This window comes from Takifugu flavidus, chromosome 13 (assembly GCF_003711565.1).
Source record: "Takifugu flavidus isolate HTHZ2018 chromosome 13, ASM371156v2, whole genome shotgun sequence".
Taxonomy (NCBI): Eukaryota; Metazoa; Chordata; class Actinopteri; order Tetraodontiformes; family Tetraodontidae; genus Takifugu; species Takifugu flavidus.
Genome location: NC_079532.1, coordinates 1448161 through 1464571, shown reverse-complemented (window position 1 = coordinate 1464571; position 16411 = coordinate 1448161). Strand labels below are relative to the sequence as shown.

Below are 16411 nucleotides of genomic sequence, written 5' to 3'. Positions count from 1 at the left end.
CACTGATGCCTGATGATCAGTGGTAATTACTTCAATCAAAGCCTGCGTCAGAGGCTTAATGCATATATGAATAAATTTATTTAAGGCTTCGTGTTGATTCATTGGAAAGTGATCAATATTTGTCAGGGTCCGTATTTTAGTTTATATTTATAAAACAGCATAATTCCAATGTTGCTAATTAAGGCCGCATTCCATCCAGGTCGAACATTATAAATGGATGTCAGGAAAGACGTTGTCTTACTCGATGTGAAATAACATTACATTTATCATTTTCACTTGCGTTTACCTTTAATTGGCGCACGGTGAAGCGAGCCTACGAGGCCGCTGTCGTTACCACAGCAACCAATGGCGACAGGCGCAGGATGGATCTGAAGTGGCTGTCAGGGTCAACGGGTTCAACTCTAGTCCGCAGAAGTGAGAAATAAATCAACACTGTCTGTATTCTGAACGAAGGTTTAAAGACACACAATGATGATAGAAGTGTTAAATTGTGCTAATTCCACCAGGTGTTGTGTGAATACATGAATCATGGCATAATTTGCATGTTTGCTCAAACTAACGTCTCACAATGAGAGTTTGAACACATTTTAATTTAAAATGCAGTTTCTAATTCTGACACATTCTGTTTAAAACTAAATGTGCTTGCAAAATAGTAAAAAAGGAAGAATCAACCTGGGGATGAGATTATCTCTTCTAGGGTTTATTGAAACAGTATAATTAGTTTAGCAAGCAGTTCTTACTTAAAACAATACAAACACTAAATAAATAGAATCATCTAGGGCACAAATAAATGTTTCTAATCTGGGGGTTCATATTTCCTGAGATACAGATTCAAGTCAGTTTTCTTACTTTACAAAGAGTGCAGCATTTATCATCGTTCTTAACCTTTAAACTGGCACATGCCTTAAAACTCCTGTTGGAGATAAACGTCTTTGTTTTCATGCAAATCAAACAACCACAATCCTCTCTCTAAATACTGTTTTAGCAAGTCTTTGGATGCATTCACGGTGCTGGACAAGTGCAGCTTCAGACAATAAGGCCTAAAACGTAACATTCGCTCGCTGTAGTTCACCGCATATTTTCCGCACTGAAATGCAGCATTAATGGTTAAAGCTTGATCCTTCCTCCAGTTATTTTCAGGCATCTGTGCTTAAGTGGAAACAATTGTTGCATTCCCGACATCCTTCCTCTGCATCTTCCTGGCGGGATTCGCAGGTGCTTGCGGACGGATGCAGTCCCAACGTAGTCAGGCTGCATTCAAGGAACTCCTTAAGATCAACCAGCTCCTCATTAGGCTTCAGTTCTGGTGAACTTCTCACACACTCGTAATTCCACACTAAAAGAGCATTCAGGCCAAATTCCTGGTTATGACATGATGCTAAACAAAGGCTTAAATCTTCCAATCTGACCTATAAAATAGATTTGGGAATTCATCCAGTTTTAGAAAAAGGTTGGCAGTGGTTGCACCATCTCAAGTGCTTCTTCAGAGACTCAAAGTTCACAGATGTGAAGGATGAAAGGTAATTAGCCTCTGCTAACTGGATTAGCGGTGCAGATGTATAGTAATGTAAAGATGTGGGGAACGAAGACACTTCAGAGGATACTGTTGTGCATGGAGTCCATCGTTAGGATGCTACAAAGATTTATATTTTTAAAAAAATTTATATCCATTTATTTAAATGACAGGAGGAAGAATGTTACTACCGTAACTAAAATAAAAACAGTGGAAGCCAAAGCTGCAAAGAGTTCAGACCCTTATGTTAAAATACGAGCCACTCGGGCCTGAATCTCGCCATCAGGGTGCGAGAGCAGCTGAAACAGTCTGTTGTTCAGCTGGGAGGACTCGTCTAGCATGACTCTGAAGAGGCAGTCCTGCTTCTGCCTCAGTATGTCAGCCACCTGGGTGGAGGGCCTCCAAGCCTTCAAGTTTCCTGCAAATGTCAGCAGTCTCAGGAGCACCGGAGAGGCTGTTTGGGCATCAAACAGCAGCACAACAGAAGCTGGTGCCTGCAGCAAGAAGGAAAGAAAGATTCACTTATGTGCCACGCATTATAAAAGCTGTATTTTAACTTACACAAGGCAGTTGGGAGAAAAGGACCAGCATTCCTAATGCTCACCTGAGCTTGCACAATGTCATCCATCATGTCAGGATTAGATGAAAGATTTACCAGGACCTTCAAAGACTGGACCTGAAATACAAACACTGTCAATGCTGTAGTCATAGTTTGACCACATTAAGCAAGAGTTGCAAATGATTGCCTGCACCAAGAACTGTTGTTATTTTTCACCCTTAATGACAAAAAAACCAACCTGCAAAGCTTCATTGCCCACAACAAGCAGAGAGAGCAAAAGCCTGATGGAAGTCTTCAACAGGTGTTGATGTTGATCTGTGACAGAAAGGTTGGTCAACAGCCGAAGAGCACCGAGCTGAAGATCTGAATTCACTGGCGACATCTCGATCACTTCCAGTATGTGTGGCACATAAACCTGTGTGATAGACAAAACATAAGTATACGACAAGAGAACTTTAGTCATTCGTACGTATGATGTATGCTGTGAAGTGCCCGGCAACAGACCTTTACTTGATCCTGGTTTGGGATGTTCATACAGAGATTATTTAAAGCATTCAGAGTCTGCACTCTGACCTCGGCTGCAGGATCAGAGAGGAAACCTGCTATGATATGAATCCCTTCAAATTCCCGTATAAGATTCTGAAGAGTGCAGGTGAAAATAGAGAAAGAAATATTAGATTCAAGATATCTATCAGGTAAAAGGTGGCAACATGAACTAGGCACTTTTTGAGGTCAAAATGAGTCTTGTTTAAAGAAAGAATGATACATTTAACTACACCTGATTCACAGTGAAAGCTGCTGCATTTCCCAATGTCAGCAGGAGTTGACGTCTCTCAGATGGATTATTGCTGGTTTGTAGACTTGATAACAACATTTTCAAGTGTTGTGGCTCCAGGTTGCCAGAGGAAGCATGGATGATGTCATCTGTACAGCAAAATAAAGATTTAACCAATATTTACTTTGCGGCTCAAGGATATGACTACATCCAGCTGTAATTACTGTTTACAGGAGCTACACGGATTAAAGATGCGAACATAATTTCAAAAGTGACCAAGGCAGTACGTGTTCAGTAATGTGGTTACCTGCTGCAACTTCAGGTCCAGGACACACAATATCCAGCCCAGACACTTTGGCCAGCAGGCTGCCTGGCTGTAAAGCAACATTAACTCCACTGGGCTGAACGTTCTTTCCAACAGGAGGTTCACTTGTCACACTTTTCTTGTTTTTCTTGAAACTTCCCCCGCTGACAAGTTTATATATGCCATAGGAGGCCCCGGCTCCGGCCAGTATTCCAAGCAATGCTTTCATGTTGCCAAGCCTTGAGGACAGATTGCCATCGCCCATATTGCCGCTACGCCAGAGCGTAGTTAGCTAAGCTTTGTTAGCTATATGACGCTGCGCTACGACACCTCAAATCGGCGGTTAAAATCAGTCGACTAATCCGGTAATTTACCTCGCTAGCACTGATTACAGCCCAACGAAACCCCGATAAAGTCCACAGAAATAGTTGCAGACATTGTTCTGCAACCAGTGGTTTGCCACCATGCTAGAGCTGTCAACAATGTTGTCGTTTGTTGCAAGCAACGATGTTATTAGTTTTGATTGGTTGAGATAAAAACATGCTTACAATCAGAGGTAAGAACCCGCCCATTCTTCTTCTTCGCTTTTAATCGGATCGCTCACGTGCAGGGAACGGTTATGCTGCCACCGCGTGGAGACAATTAGCTTGTACTGCCAGCTCCTACTCCACCATTTTACACAGCAGTTTGCAATTTACTAAAAAGTTCTGATTTAATCTCAATTTTGATTTTCAGCATTTATATTCTTAGATCATAAAAACGATTCATTTGTTTATGTAGAAAAAAAGCACAAGCAAACTTTTCCGCGTTTCCCTGTCCTTTAATTCTGTGTGATCCTGCATGAATGCAAAGCAACATATTTCAAAGCAACACACATCAAAGTAACATACCATCTCACTGCGTTACATTGTATTGCATTTTTTCCTCTAGTGGTTGTCTCGCTTAACAACCAGTCAGCGTGGAAGAAATACAAAATACAACGTAAGAAATTGACAAGATATCCTGTGCACAAAGAAAAAACCCACTTAAAAAAAAGAAAAGAAAAAGCATCATACACTTGCAAATAAAATATAGGCAAATTCAGTGGCCCATCCTTAAGAGTTTTGCTTTGTCTGGCAGAGGGAACATGTCCGAGTTCTACCAGGTTCGGGCTGAACTGAAATTCTGCTTGCCGCAGATATTTAAGGTGCGTTAACTTGCCAACAAAACGTTCCCGTTTTCTTTTCTACACCCTGCACATATGTTAAATTGTGCGTTGACAGGCTTTGCTGACAGCTTCCTGTGCGTCCTGTCCCAATGATCCCATTCAGTTCCTGAGGAACATACTGGTGCTCTTCCAGGGTCACGACAACATTGAGGCTATTGACTGGTGAGGACGCGAGTTTCTGCTCGCCGACGTTTCTGCCACACCGACACATGGTGGCTCACTTTCACAACTTTTGCTCCACGTGATTCCAAGTTAAAGTTTATTCTGCTCCTGCAGCTGACCGTGTTGTCTAAAGTGCTGAACCCCATAACAGAACCTTTAACGGAAATACAGACTATAAATCAGGAAGGCCGAGTTTTCCTAATACGCAACAGTTGCATTCAATGTAAATTCACAAACAAATGATTCCAAGCATTTATGGGTTACTCATCGGTCCTCACTTTCACCCCTCAAACACATTAAAACCTCAACATTGGGCACCCGAACATATAAATATTCATAAACCCAGACTGAAGATCTGGATCGGGCTCCGGTTCACCGGTGCCGTGTGATGGATTAATAGCTGGTCATATTTCACCGTAAAACACGCGGTTATCTTCTGTGAGCGAAAGTGGTATTTCTGTCCAACAGTAGCCTTCGGCACAAGAATCAAACATGTTCAAGTTTCATGTTGATTTTCTGTAGGTAACTTTCATTTCTGTGCTGCAGGTACCAATTTTTAGAGTTTCTGAAACAGTGGACGTTTAAGCCAGACGACACTTCCAAAGAAACCGCGGTACAGTCTGATTAATAAGTCCAAATATTCAGCAACAAATCCGTTTTAAGCCATTTTAACAGGATTGTTCTCTTCTCCCTGAGCAGATCTACTCCTGGTATAAGAACTATTTAATGGGCATGTGCTTTAGGTATGTCTGCAACAGAGCTTTCACAATCACATTTGGGGGTTCATTAAGATATCAAGGGAAAAATAAATACAAGCACCATTATTGTCATTTTCCTGCAGTAGCTTATTGAGAGCAGCTTTTGTCACAGCATGTTCTCCCACAAACACAGTTGAGTTTCTAAACCAACCCTCTTAGATAAGAGGGTTGGTTGAATGTCTCCAGAATAGATATTCTGGAGACATTCTGGTGAACACGTGCATTACACACTGCTAAGATTTGTGTTATCACAGCTCAAGAACACTTAAAAAAAGCTGGGGTTTTTTTCGTTTTTTTTTCTTTGTTCTAACAGAACTTTGACTTTCCAGAAATCTTCCTGTTAAGAACCAGAACAGGCAACTTTAGTCTGCATCAATTTATTACAGACTGGCTTCTGTTTCAGACAAAAAACAGAATTCTCTCATTCTTCCTGAAGTGGACTTAAAGTCTGGAAAAGAACATTATTCTGCTAGGCTTTGGTGTATGGATATTTTGAGGCAGGTTTCTGGTGATGACGCCCAGTTTTGTGCCAATTGTGCGGTGCAAAATGACTCTTCAAAAGTGACACTTTGCTTCTGAAATAGTTGCTTCTGGTCTTTGTGGTGTAGAAAGGCAGAGATATACTACCACCCGTTTGAGAATAAAGCCCTCTTCTAGCTCCACTCTTCCTCTGAAAAGCATCATTTACTGTATTTCTTAATGCATATATGGGGCGTGGAGGCCAGTAGATGGTGTCCTGTATGGACCTGTGTGGAATGGCAGCGTCAGCTGGACCACCAAAGCCACCCTTTAGAGTCACGCCTCTATTCTTCAGGGTAAAAAATGAACTTGGCATGTTTGGATTATCAGAGATGATATTTTTCATGTTAGAGTTTCTGGAATTTAATTTGTAGCCAATTTTTTGCCAGAAGAATGGGTCTGATACAGATGGTAGATCCAAGTTAGCCAAGAAATTCCGACTATAATCAACTTTGTAGGGGGAAGAAGCCCACCGTGCTGAACCAGAGCCGCCAGAACTGAAGACCTGGACATCATCAGTTGTCTGTTTTGGCTCGTTAATCCCAAAGATGGTCTTTGGCTCTATGTGTTGGGACCTCCGTGGCTGCCTTGTATTGGCTTCTTCCTTGGGAACATGTAGGCTGTTTAACTGAGCACCCACTTGACCTTGATGACCCTGTGGGATGTGGTCAGTGTTTGAGGCAACAGAACCAAATGAAGGCCGGGGGACGGCAGAGTGGTAAATTCCCTTTGATTCTTCCTCGCCGACAGCAGATTGATGTGTCCGAGATGACGAGTAGAGGCTTTCCCGGTGCGCAGGGACGTGATCTGGGAGGTTCTGGTCGTTTTTGTGACCAAAGTGAGGTGAATACAGAACATCTGCTGGAATCTTCACACGCAGATCCTTTTTTTGGAAGCCTCCAAGCTGAAAGCCACCAGATGGGCTCCCATACTTTAACAAGTCCTCACTGTCAGATTCTTGAGTCATCCTCTCAGAGTTTTTAGAATCTAAATCTGGCACTGGACCCTGAGAAAGGCTGATGAGAGCCTCCGCAGGAGGAACCTTTCCAAAGACTGGTCTGTAGGGCATTTTATCTGTTGGTCTGTGGCTTACTGGGTAAGTACGTTTGTTCTGTGCACCAGCATTTTTCAGCCCTTTGGAGCGATCAACAGTTTCTAAACTCCCATAATCATTTGGCCCATATCCATCAGCTGCTAAATGAGGCAGCTCTGTGCTCAGATCTGAGTCTTGGTTTTCATCATACCCAGAACGCTCAGTTGAGGACACAAGGTCAGGGATTTGGGACCTATAGTCAGTGGTGGGATCTTCAGTCTCTTGTGCTTCCAAAGCCAATTCATTCTCCATCACGTGTCGCGCCATATGAAAATACATGGTCATATCATTTCCTGGTGTTAAGTAAGAGTTTTTCATCGTTTCTACAAACCGTTTGAAAAATTGGACAGTTGGGAAACTTAAATTGTGTATAGTTTCCTTTTGTGTCTGTTTGACTAGAAGAGGAAGTGGGTGAAGATAAGCAGATCTTTCATGCTTGGGCCTCTGCACCACAGAGATTTTGGGCCCATTTTGGTCACCGGGGTTGATAATGGAGCCAGCATCATCTCCGTTTTCTTGTTGGATTTGCGATGAGGCAAAGCTTATGTGGTTCATGCTTATAGTTTTACCCACATCAAAGTCAGTTTCTGCATTGAAAGACTGCCCAGAAATCAGCTGGTCTGAGGGTCGAGGGTCAGACACACCTACATGGCTGCCGACAGGATAGCCACGTGCAATCCCACAGCCTAGCAAGGAGTAAATGTACTGGTTTCAGTCCATGTAGATTGATATTGACAGAGCACAAGTTCTTACCTTTCTGCAGAGGAAAACAAATGCAGAACCAGAACAGACTCCCAAAACACTGAAATCTGAAAATCAGAGCCAGAAATGTCTCATTTGAACAAACGGATCCAGAAAAAGACTTGGATTTACTCACCTCAATGAAAAGACCATGGCAGCAAGTTCAACCACTGATCAAGACCAGCATTCCTGATAACAACCAACCATGTTCTGACCTTTTCCTCACACAAACATTTTAGGAGCAAGGATTAACTAAAAACATTCACCCAGTAGCTCTTGGAAGCCTTTAAATTATGACCTGAGAGCTGCTGATCACGATCACAAACAGCTGCTGCTGCACAAAGATCAGCCTGATTGGAACACAGGTGCTGAAACAGCACATGAGTCACATGGCTGCGCGATGAAAGATTGATAACGCTGAGACAGAGCAGCAGACATTTGATCTGTCTGAGGACCCTGAATGATTTCATTTAACACACTGTTGAGTTCCTGGTGGTATCATGTGGCACCGATGAGCTTTCTCCACTTTGTTCCGCAGGCTTACACATTTGACCTCTGTCTGTAGGAGCTGACTCTGTTCACAATTTGGTTGCAAAAACATATTAAACGCGACATATTCTTGATGGTTGGAACTGACGGGTCTGTTTTTGGGAGCAGGAAGTGGAAGGAGTTCGCTGTCCTGGCAAAACAAGGTTCCCTGGTGCTGCTTTTCAAGATTAAGAAGGCGAAGAGGTTTAATGAGAGGAAATGCCTCCAGAATGCAATGGCCGCATGGTGCAGTTGGGTTGAAGTGCAGAAGAAGACCCAAGCAGGTAGATATCCTTACCTGACTGGATTAGATAAACCTTTTTAGGCTTGCCGTGACTCAGTTAAGGAGCCAGAGAAAACATACAGTGTCGTCAGGAGAAGTTTCCAGATATTCATCACTTGTTCCCAGCTGCTGCGTGCGCTCACTCCAGTGACTCATTCTGTCCTCCGCACCTTCACCACAGGCTTCATTTGTAAAGACTAACTTTGTTTTACAGTTATGAAGTGTTCAATTTGTCATCATATTCCCCTCTTTATTATTAAGTTCAGAAGTGTAAAGCATTTTTTTCTGTCTATATATATATGAGATATATATGATATATATATATATATCATATATATTTATTTATTTTATTTTTTTTCAGTTGCCATGGAGAGGCTTCATGAATTTGTGAGCCGAGGCCGTCTTAAATTGACTTTTGCTGCATGGTGCAGCTTTACAAAAGATTCGAGGAGGATAAAAGAAGTCTTAAAGGTGCATATTTCATCTTATGCATAAAAAATGTGAGAATTCCATCAATGTTGGCACATTTTTCTCTGGCAGAGGCTCAATGCTGAAGGCTGGAATGAAATCAGCAGCAAATTGAAGGGAGGATGTATCATCTCTGCTGTGAATATTGATATCTTGTTGAAGGTAATTCCTCTTGTTCCTGCATTTATGGGGTCGAGCCTTCTTTCCTCGGTGCAGTGAGGTGATCAGACATGCTGCTCAAGCCTTCAGGGTCCTCTATAAACACACTTTTTTCAGCCAGTCCATTACAGCACAGTTGCAGCTTCCTATGATTGAATCTAAACCTCATCAGATCTCATGAAAAAAAATTAGCCAATTTTGTTAGTTTTTGAAGCTGCATTACTTCCCTTACAGACCGTTAACAAATGTAATGCAACTCTTCCAGCCCCTTGTGTTTTTTAGACTTGTAGTGCTGGCTGAAGGAGTGTACTTTTGGCTTTATTAGCGCTGCTTCTTCTGTCCAACAACTCTTGAGACAAACACAGCCTCAGCATGACTATGTTTGGAGATAGAAAGTGGCTGTTTGTGCACTTAGATCATGCTGCCTTACAAAGTGGCAGAGATGGCAGGAAAACCAGTGTCTCCAAAGGTCCTGAGAGTGAGATTATTGACTCTTATTGCCAGAAACCAAACATGAAACACAGTCCTGCTCCTTAAAATAACACAGCTTAACGATGTCTGTTTTCATTCCAATCAAAGGAGCATATTTATATAAATATTGATGTGGGCACCCTTCAGCAATGTTCCAATGTACAGGAACATGGCTCATCGGCTGTAATCAGTTTGCAACATTAAATGTTTAATTTCAAATTCTGCTGCTAATCTTAATATTTATAACAGCACTTGAGTAACTTCAAGGATGTAAGTGATGTAAGGGTATTTAATTTCTGCCATCTGTATCTGCGTCCCACAAACCATTACAACTTGCATCTTTTCTGCTTTTTCACGTGACATGAGGAAATGTAACCGTCTCCATCCCGAGGGAACAAACGCGCCTCTCATGTTTTCTGTGCAGATATTTCGTTATTTAAACGTACGTGACCTGCTGAATTGTGCTGAAGTGTGCTGCGAATGGAAGTCCGTCATCCAGTCAGGACAGTTGTGGAGTCGGGTCCGCCCTTTAAATTTTCCCTTAAACAGCTCAAGTTACAGCTGAAACTGGTGTAACTTTTCCCATTTTTGCATCTCCTTCAGATCAACTTCTCTGTAGAGAAAGAGTGGCTTGGCGACAACACGGTGCAGCAGATTCTGCGGAACTATAGGACAATCGTGATCCATCTCAACCTGCGTGGCTGCACGTCGCTGAACTGGCCCAGCTTTCAGAGCATCAGTGAGTGTCCCACCTTCCAGCCAAACTTGCGTCCACCTTTTTAAATACGAATCACCCATTTAGATAATGATCCTTTAGTAAATCTTGCCACTGCTAAGGTCACAAAGACATGTTTTATATCTCGAATACAAAGAAAACAACACATACAAAAGTATTTTCTCCATCTGATACAGACTGTTTTTATGATACAAAACCGTGGGGTGTGGGGGGGGATACAAGTGTTCACGTGAGTCAGGACAGCCTGATGATCCCGTACTTTTTCCACAAGCTCAAAGATCTCGGCGGCTGCTGCTGCTGCTGCGGCTCCTCTTCACTTTCCCCCTGCGCTTCTTTCTGCGTGTCCCACGGGTCAGAGTCGGTTTGGTCTTGCCGTGCTTGGCCACGCCGTCTGCCCTTCGGACACTCTCTGTTGTAAGAATTCACGTACTCCTCCACACTCTCTTCCGTGTGTTCCAGAGGGGAGCGACAGATCAGGCCGCTGTGCTTCACTCCTGGGTGCAGACGCAGCCAGTACACCATGTAGTGGATACTGGATGGGGGGGTGTATAGCTTTACATTGAGTTAATTAAAGACGGCATTAAACCTGTGAGCGGCAGAACTCACCTGTAGTCACAGACCCAGGGGTTCCCTCCTAGCTTCAGTTCAGACAAGAAATACAGATCTTCAAGGACTCCATACTGGATAAAATGCAGGCTGTTGTTGGACAGATCCAGTTTTTGAAGATGCAGAAGTCCTGAGAAAGAACCTGAGCAACAGTAAAAAAATACCATTTTAAATGCATCGGGATTGAGACTTCTCATCCTCTGACAGCTCATCTTCCCTTAATAATTTAGCGAGCAGGCAAATGATTATGTTGCTTTGATAATCTGTCACGCATTGCACCTTTTGTGATCGTACAAATATCGTGGCCAACATACCTGTGTCGGCATGCTGCATGTTGTTATTGCTGATGTTTAGGACCTTGAGGCTCTTTGTGCCAAGGAAGTCTTTGGCTTTGAGATGATTGATTGAGTTATTGGAGAGATCAATATGAACAACATCTTCGGGAATCCCCGCAGGAACCTCACTAAGATCTGAAACGAGAAGTTATTTAAAGAAGGGTTCTTGGTAATAATCCCAGTAGTCTAAAGATAGCAATGAAGACGCCTCCAAGTTGAGTAACAAACAAATTGGTTTGTAAACTCTGTTTCTATCCATCATCTGAATTTGATGGTAAAATGAATACCTGGTTATAACAAAAATATTTAATGTATTCTATTACTTAAAATGCTTTTGTAAGGTTTGCTATATTTAAACTAATAGCAATGGGTTGTTTAGCCAAAGCGTTCCAAGTTCTTCATAATGTGATAAATGGGTATCATTTAGAAGTATCCAAAGGTTCAGTAAGGATTAGATGAACAAAAACACTTCACAAATCAGACGTTCATTTCCCGCCAGTATTTTCTGTGCTTGGCACTGAGGCCTGCATATTTGATCGTGTTGGTCATGCAGCAACTCACCTCTGTTACTACAGTCCATCCGTACTTCAGGGTAAAGGTAGGTGTGACAAGTTGTGGTGGCATCTGCTTTGGTACGGATTGGAGTGGGGTCTTCAGGGTAGATTGGGCCTTCTGATGGATCAACGGTTGTTTCTGAGTCCAGACAAATCATCTCGGGGTTCACCTGCTTCAACTTTATCCCTTTCAGCTTGACGGGTTCTGCACACCTGGAACAGTAAAAAACTATAACTTTTAAAATCATGAAGTCAAAGGTGGTAGCTGGATGCACTTTGATGTTCTACACAATAGTTCCTCCAGTTCACCTGGCATGGTTTCCTAGGTTACGGTTGCTGGGGACCTGAAGGGTGCGTATGAGACTGTCCAAAGGGCAAAAACAATTCCAGGGATTATGGTATAGACGCAGGTATGCAAGACTTGGCATGGGGATCAGAGTCTCTTCGCTAAGTGTCTCCAGACGGTTGTGCTGCAGCAGCAGCGTTGTGAGGTGCGTCAGGCCCTGGAAGGCTCCCTCCTCCACAAAAGAGATCTGGTTCTGCTGCAGATCCAGACTAGTGACACTGTCGTATCCGAAGAAGGCGCCTTCACGGAGGACTTTTATGCGGTTGCGCGCCAGAAGGAGGTGTTTGGGTGGTCTGGACCAGGTGTGTGAGGCAGGAACGGTCGTGAGGCGACGGTCCTGACAGTCGACATAGACATCGTGAGACTCTGTCAACTCTCTGCAGTTGGGTCGTGAAGGGTCGGATCTGCCGCGTCGCACAGCGCCCCTCACCCTGTCACGAGTAATGAGCCAACGCTTGTTACAGAGCAGACGGTCAACTGGGCGAACCTTTCACATACCAGTCCCTACCTGTCTCCTCTGAGATGGTGTCTTACTGCTTTGAGGCCTTTGCCCTTCCCCGGCCTTTTTGTCTCGGTGCTCCGGAGCAGGAGGAGGAGGAGAAGGGAGGTGAAAAGGAGGAAGGAGGAGGTTGCACGCATCCTGGGCCCTGCTGGGATCAACTGTTTGTAGGCTGGAGTCAAAATAAGAGTCTTGCAAAAAAAGAAGAAAAGGGGCAGAGGTGAACGTTGTTATTGTTAATGGAACCGAGCTGGAGTTTCCATTATGCAAGAGATGGGAGCCATGAAATAGAATGTATATCACTGCAAAAGAAGTCACTATGCCACAACACTGCAGGATTATTGCTGAATGATGACGTATTTGTCCAAACATGGGTGTCATAAACCAATTGAAACTTTCAGTTTGTTTCTGTTCAATTCTGTTTAGGTGAATGTAAAAACCTGCAGGAGCTCAACATTTCCGAGTGCGTTCATGTCACAGTGAGTAAAAATGCCTTTTCTTTTTCAACTGTATTGAAAAGCTTTAATCTAAACTTATTGTCATCTCCTGAAGGAAAACATCACTGGTAACGTGGTGGTCAAAGAGCAACTTGCTTTTTTTTTCAGGAATAAAATGGTTTTGTTTAATTTTTTTAAAAAGAACAAAATAAACATTAAATCTTTGTCTTGTCTCACAGTCCCATGTGGCTTCCTGACAGACTAACATTCATTTGTAACATTTTAACAGGATATGATGGTTCAGAAAATCCTAAAAGGCTGTTCATTCCTGCTCTACCTAAACCTCTCCAAGACACACGTAACAGACAAAACTCTAAAGGAACTGTTCAGGTAAGTCGTCAAACGTTATAATTGTGGTGCAGCTTGCTGGCGTCTACCCGTTCAGCCCCAAAATCTGTTTTTGGTTTTTGGTTTCTGGCATGAGATTGTCGCCCAATTTTTCCCAGAATCTTCATCCCTTAGTTCAATAAGCAGATGAGTCACCGTTGGCTTGTTTTTCATTTGTGAAGACAGTTCCATCGTTGTTGGCTTTTTGATTTAGAGCAACAGATGTGGCGCTCAAAGCGTCTACACTGTACAGCTGCATTAATTATAGATTTACAGGCTAAAAACTACTGCACCCTGGCACCGGGCCAGCAAAGGCTTCACAAACTTAACCTTTCAGTCATGGCAAATGTACACATTTGGTGTGGGCATGAGAGCAAATCATTCAGAGATAAAGTCTCTTGCTTTTAAACAGGAACTGTCTGAACCTCCAGTATTTGAGTTTAGCCTACTGCAACAGGGTCACCGATGAAGGCTTCCTTTGCCTGGCCAAAGAAAAGGTCTGCTACAATCTCCTCTACCTCGACCTCTCCGGCTGCACTCAGGTCAGTGGGAAATCCTCCTCTGGGTTCCGCCTACAGCCGCTCCGCTCACTTGGGCTGCATTCAAAGAATCCAGGCGCTCTGATCACACGTGTCCTCGCTCGCTCCTGGCTGAGGTCTCTCGGCGCTCAGAGCAAATGAGCAAACTGGGAAGAAGGGAGGCAGGAGGCAGATGCGGACAAGTGGAGGGTTTGGTCTACACAACCACCCCTGGCCCACCCACTTTTACCATCTGCACTCTCCACAACAGAGCACCCCAACATAAAATACGCTGTTGGGTTTGTTTCAGGGACTGTGCACGTTCCAGATGTTTGCTTTCAATTTATGGAGTGCTGAAACAATGAGTGGTAAATAAAACTGTCCCAGGAGGGTAACTCCTCCATACCGATGTGTGTTTTCTCTCTCTTGCCCCAGATGACCGTAAACGGGTTCATGTCTATTTCGGCTGGTTGTCGCTTGCTCAGAGAGGTTGTGATCAATGACATGCCCACGCTGTCAGACAAATGCGTCCTGGTGAGGCTGCAGTTGTGTTTTTAAAGAGAACGCTTGGCTGCACGTAACTCGCATGCTCTGTCCTCACAGGCTCTGATTGATGGATGTCCCTCCCTGTCTGCCATTTCTCTGCTGGGCGTCCCTCATCTCTCTAATGCCACGCTGGAGGCCATCGTTGAGAACACCAGCCTCGACACTTTCAGACTCCAGGGTGAGATTTTCCTGCCCTGCGCAGGTCTCTACATGCACATTACAATAAAAGAATGACTTCCTCTGATTTACTCTGGTTTCAGGTAACAACCAGCTGACAGACGTCAGTTGGCAGGCTCTCTGCAGGAGCTCGCGAGACCTCCGCTGGCTCCATGTCGCGGAATGCCCCAGGTTAACAGATGCCAGCTTGAAATCCTTCGCCACCCTGAAGCACCTGCAGCACCTGAACGTCTCACTCTGCAGCAGGTTGGTATCGGTTGCTGCTGCGCCTACTGTACCCCTTCTTGAGGTAACGGCACGCCATGTTTTAGGGTGGGTGATGTTGGAATCCAGTACCTCATTGAGAGTTCCTCCTGTACACTAAGAGAGCTGGACATCAGTCACAGCCGCACGACGGACAGATCCGTCATGAGAATTTTACAAAAGTAAGTGCATACGTGTCAGCATATGATCCGCTTAGCTAGTTTAATCGGTTTCTACAACCCATCAGCCTGTGCAATCTGGAGCATCTGAACCTGAGTTACTGTGAGCAGCTGACGGATTTGTGTCTGGAGTGGTTCGGCGGCAGCTCGATTCGCTCTCTTGACATCAGCGGCTGCAACATACAAGACCGGGTATTGTTTCAACTCCTGCTCTCAACCTAACAATAAAACCATAAAGCTGTTTTAACCTACGTAACCCGGCACCTTTTTAGGGGCTGGCGTTGCTAGAGGGAGTTCAACTGAAGAAATTGGCCCTTGCGGGGTGTGTCCGCATCACGGACGCTGGCATAGAGGTGAGAATAGTTAGACTGTTGGCCTTTGACCAGGAGTCGACTTAAAATAAGGCATTTCTAATTCCCAGTTTCCATCCTGTCCTCACTTCTTAAATCTGTTTTGCTCGTCACTTGTCAGGTGCTGTGCAAGAATGTCAGATGTCTGGAACACATGGATGTGTCGCACTGCGCAGCCCTGACAGAGCAGGCCATCAGAGCCATTTCTTTTTACTGCAGAGGGCTGAGCACGCTCCAGATGGCGGGCTGTCCCAAGGTATACATGAGAAATTAAAGCACGCTTGGGCTTTTGTGAGACGTGTTTTGAATCATATCTGTTGTCTAGATGACGGATTTGGCGATACACGTCCTGACGAGCGGGTCTGTGTCTCTGCGAGAACTCGACATTAGCGGCTGCCTTCTTCTCACCGATCGCACGGTGGACTACTTGCAAACGAGCTGCCCCTGGCTTTCCTCAATCAGGATGGTCTTCTGCAAAGGCATCTCAAAGTAAGACGCAATCAAAACATTCACGATGTACCTAATGTGGGATTATTAATGACCAGAGTGTGTGTGTATTAGGTTTGCTGCCATGAGGCTGAAATCACACGTGCAGTTTTGGGAGCATAACAACGATGACCCTCGATACCATCTGGGCACATGGTGACCTGTCATCACCTGAACATCAAGGAAATGGCGGAACAGTGCTCGGTGATGTCAGGAGTGTCAGGAAGAGAGGAAAAACCCAACATCTCACACAGTTGCAGCCTGAAGTGTGTGTGTGTGTGTGTGGGGGGGGGGTATTGATCGAGTGAGCTCCAGGTCCATACACGTCCTTTCGCTTGTGAACTCTTTATCTCAGGGTTTTGTTTTGAAAATTCAACTCACGATGACAATCTAGGAGGTGAAAGGTCAACTGCCTAATGACTGGCATATCTAGCAAGCCCCCATCCATCTTCCACCACTTTATCACTCAGGG

The 16411-nt window shown here is 44.1% G+C and overlaps 4 protein-coding genes across 7 annotated transcripts; 1 reads left to right on the top strand and 3 right to left on the bottom strand.

Annotated features, from left to right (window-relative positions):
- Window positions 1-679: 679 nt before the first annotated feature.
- armc10 (armadillo repeat containing 10) lies at window positions 680-3692 on the bottom strand. The gene is made up of 6 exons (XM_057051682.1): window positions 3155-3692; window positions 2851-2996; window positions 2577-2711; window positions 2311-2487; window positions 2118-2189; window positions 680-2007 (listed from the first exon to the last, which is right to left on the bottom strand). Exons 1-6 carry the CDS (start codon window positions 3414-3416, stop codon window positions 1756-1758), a joined length of 1044 nt encoding a protein of 347 aa, XP_056907662.1. The 5' UTR covers window positions 3417-3692; the 3' UTR covers window positions 680-1755.
- Window positions 3693-4207: 515 nt separating this feature from the next.
- On the bottom strand, window positions 4208-7918 carry LOC130536060 (uncharacterized). Its single transcript, XM_057051670.1, has 3 exons — window positions 7768-7918; window positions 7644-7699; window positions 4208-7576 (listed from the first exon to the last, which is right to left on the bottom strand). The coding sequence occupies exons 1-3, from the start codon at window positions 7782-7784 to the stop codon at window positions 5748-5750; spliced, it is 1902 nt and encodes a 633-aa protein (XP_056907650.1). The 5' UTR covers window positions 7785-7918; the 3' UTR covers window positions 4208-5747.
- A 53-nt stretch (window positions 7919-7971) lies between these two features.
- Window positions 7972-16212, top strand: fbxl13 (F-box and leucine-rich repeat protein 13). 3 transcript variants are annotated; one of them, XM_057051668.1, is made up of 18 exons: window positions 7972-8192; window positions 8289-8443; window positions 8804-8913; window positions 8983-9072; window positions 9965-10060; window positions 10144-10279; window positions 13043-13095; window positions 13343-13443; window positions 13898-13982; window positions 14394-14492; window positions 14562-14682; window positions 14765-14927; window positions 14993-15106; window positions 15172-15295; window positions 15376-15456; window positions 15575-15709; window positions 15779-15942; window positions 16015-16212. In XM_057051668.1, exons 1-18 carry the CDS (start codon window positions 8092-8094, stop codon window positions 16097-16099), a joined length of 2013 nt encoding a protein of 670 aa, XP_056907648.1. In that variant the 5' UTR covers window positions 7972-8091; the 3' UTR covers window positions 16100-16212. The 3 variants fall into 3 exon arrangements, with proteins under 3 accessions (XP_056907648.1, XP_056907647.1, XP_056907649.1); XM_057051667.1 differs by having other exon boundaries at window positions 13853-13982; XM_057051669.1 differs by lacking the exon at window positions 8983-9072 and having other exon boundaries at window positions 13853-13982.
- LOC130536062 (leucine-rich repeat-containing protein 17-like) lies at window positions 10374-14184 on the bottom strand. 2 transcript variants are annotated; one of them, XM_057051673.1, is made up of 7 exons: window positions 13959-14184; window positions 12626-12807; window positions 12081-12548; window positions 11779-11984; window positions 11197-11352; window positions 10883-11024; window positions 10374-10808 (listed from the first exon to the last, which is right to left on the bottom strand). In XM_057051673.1, the coding sequence occupies exons 2-7, from the start codon at window positions 12754-12756 to the stop codon at window positions 10511-10513; spliced, it is 1401 nt and encodes a 466-aa protein (XP_056907653.1). In that variant the 5' UTR covers window positions 12757-12807; window positions 13959-14184; the 3' UTR covers window positions 10374-10510. The 2 variants fall into 2 exon arrangements, with proteins under 2 accessions (XP_056907653.1, XP_056907654.1); XM_057051674.1 differs by having other exon boundaries at window positions 12626-14120.
- Window positions 16213-16411: the final 199 nt, after the last annotated feature.

Bases quoted from the DNA above. Each gene is read 5' to 3' on its own strand.
- fbxl13 (XM_057051667.1), top strand. From the start codon at position 8,092: ATGATTTCATTTAACACACTGTTGAGTTCCTGGTGGTATCATGTGGCA. The intron at 8,444-8,803 runs GTAGATATCCTT...ATTTTTTTTCAG, and splicing joins GCAGAAGAAGACCCAAGCAG to TTGCCATGGAGAGGCTTCAT. The intron at 15,107-15,171 runs GTAAGTGCATAC...ACAACCCATCAG, and splicing joins GTCATGAGAATTTTACAAAA to CCTGTGCAATCTGGAGCATC.
- LOC130536060 (XM_057051670.1), bottom strand. The intron at 7,577-7,643 runs GTAAGAACTTGT...ACTCCTTGCTAG, and splicing joins TTGTTTTCCTCTGCAGAAAG to GCTGTGGGATTGCACGTGGC.
- armc10 (XM_057051682.1), bottom strand. From the start codon at position 3,416: ATGGGCGATGGCAATCTGTCCTCAAGGCTTGGCAACATGAAAGCATTG. The intron at 2,997-3,154 runs GTAACCACATTA...TTTGCTGTACAG, and splicing joins TGGACCTGAAGTTGCAGCAG to ATGACATCATCCATGCTTCC. The intron at 2,008-2,117 runs GTGAGCATTAGG...TTCTTGCTGCAG, and splicing joins ATGACATTGTGCAAGCTCAG to GCACCAGCTTCTGTTGTGCT.
- LOC130536062 (XM_057051673.1), bottom strand. From the start codon at position 12,756: ATGCGTGCAACCTCCTCCTTCCTCCTTTTCACCTCCCTTCTCCTCCTC. The intron at 12,549-12,625 runs GTAGGGACTGGT...TACTCGTGACAG, and splicing joins CACCATCTCAGAGGAGACAG to GGTGAGGGGCGCTGTGCGAC. The intron at 11,025-11,196 runs GTATGTTGGCCA...ACTGTTGCTCAG, and splicing joins CATGCAGCATGCCGACACAG to GTTCTTTCTCAGGACTTCTG.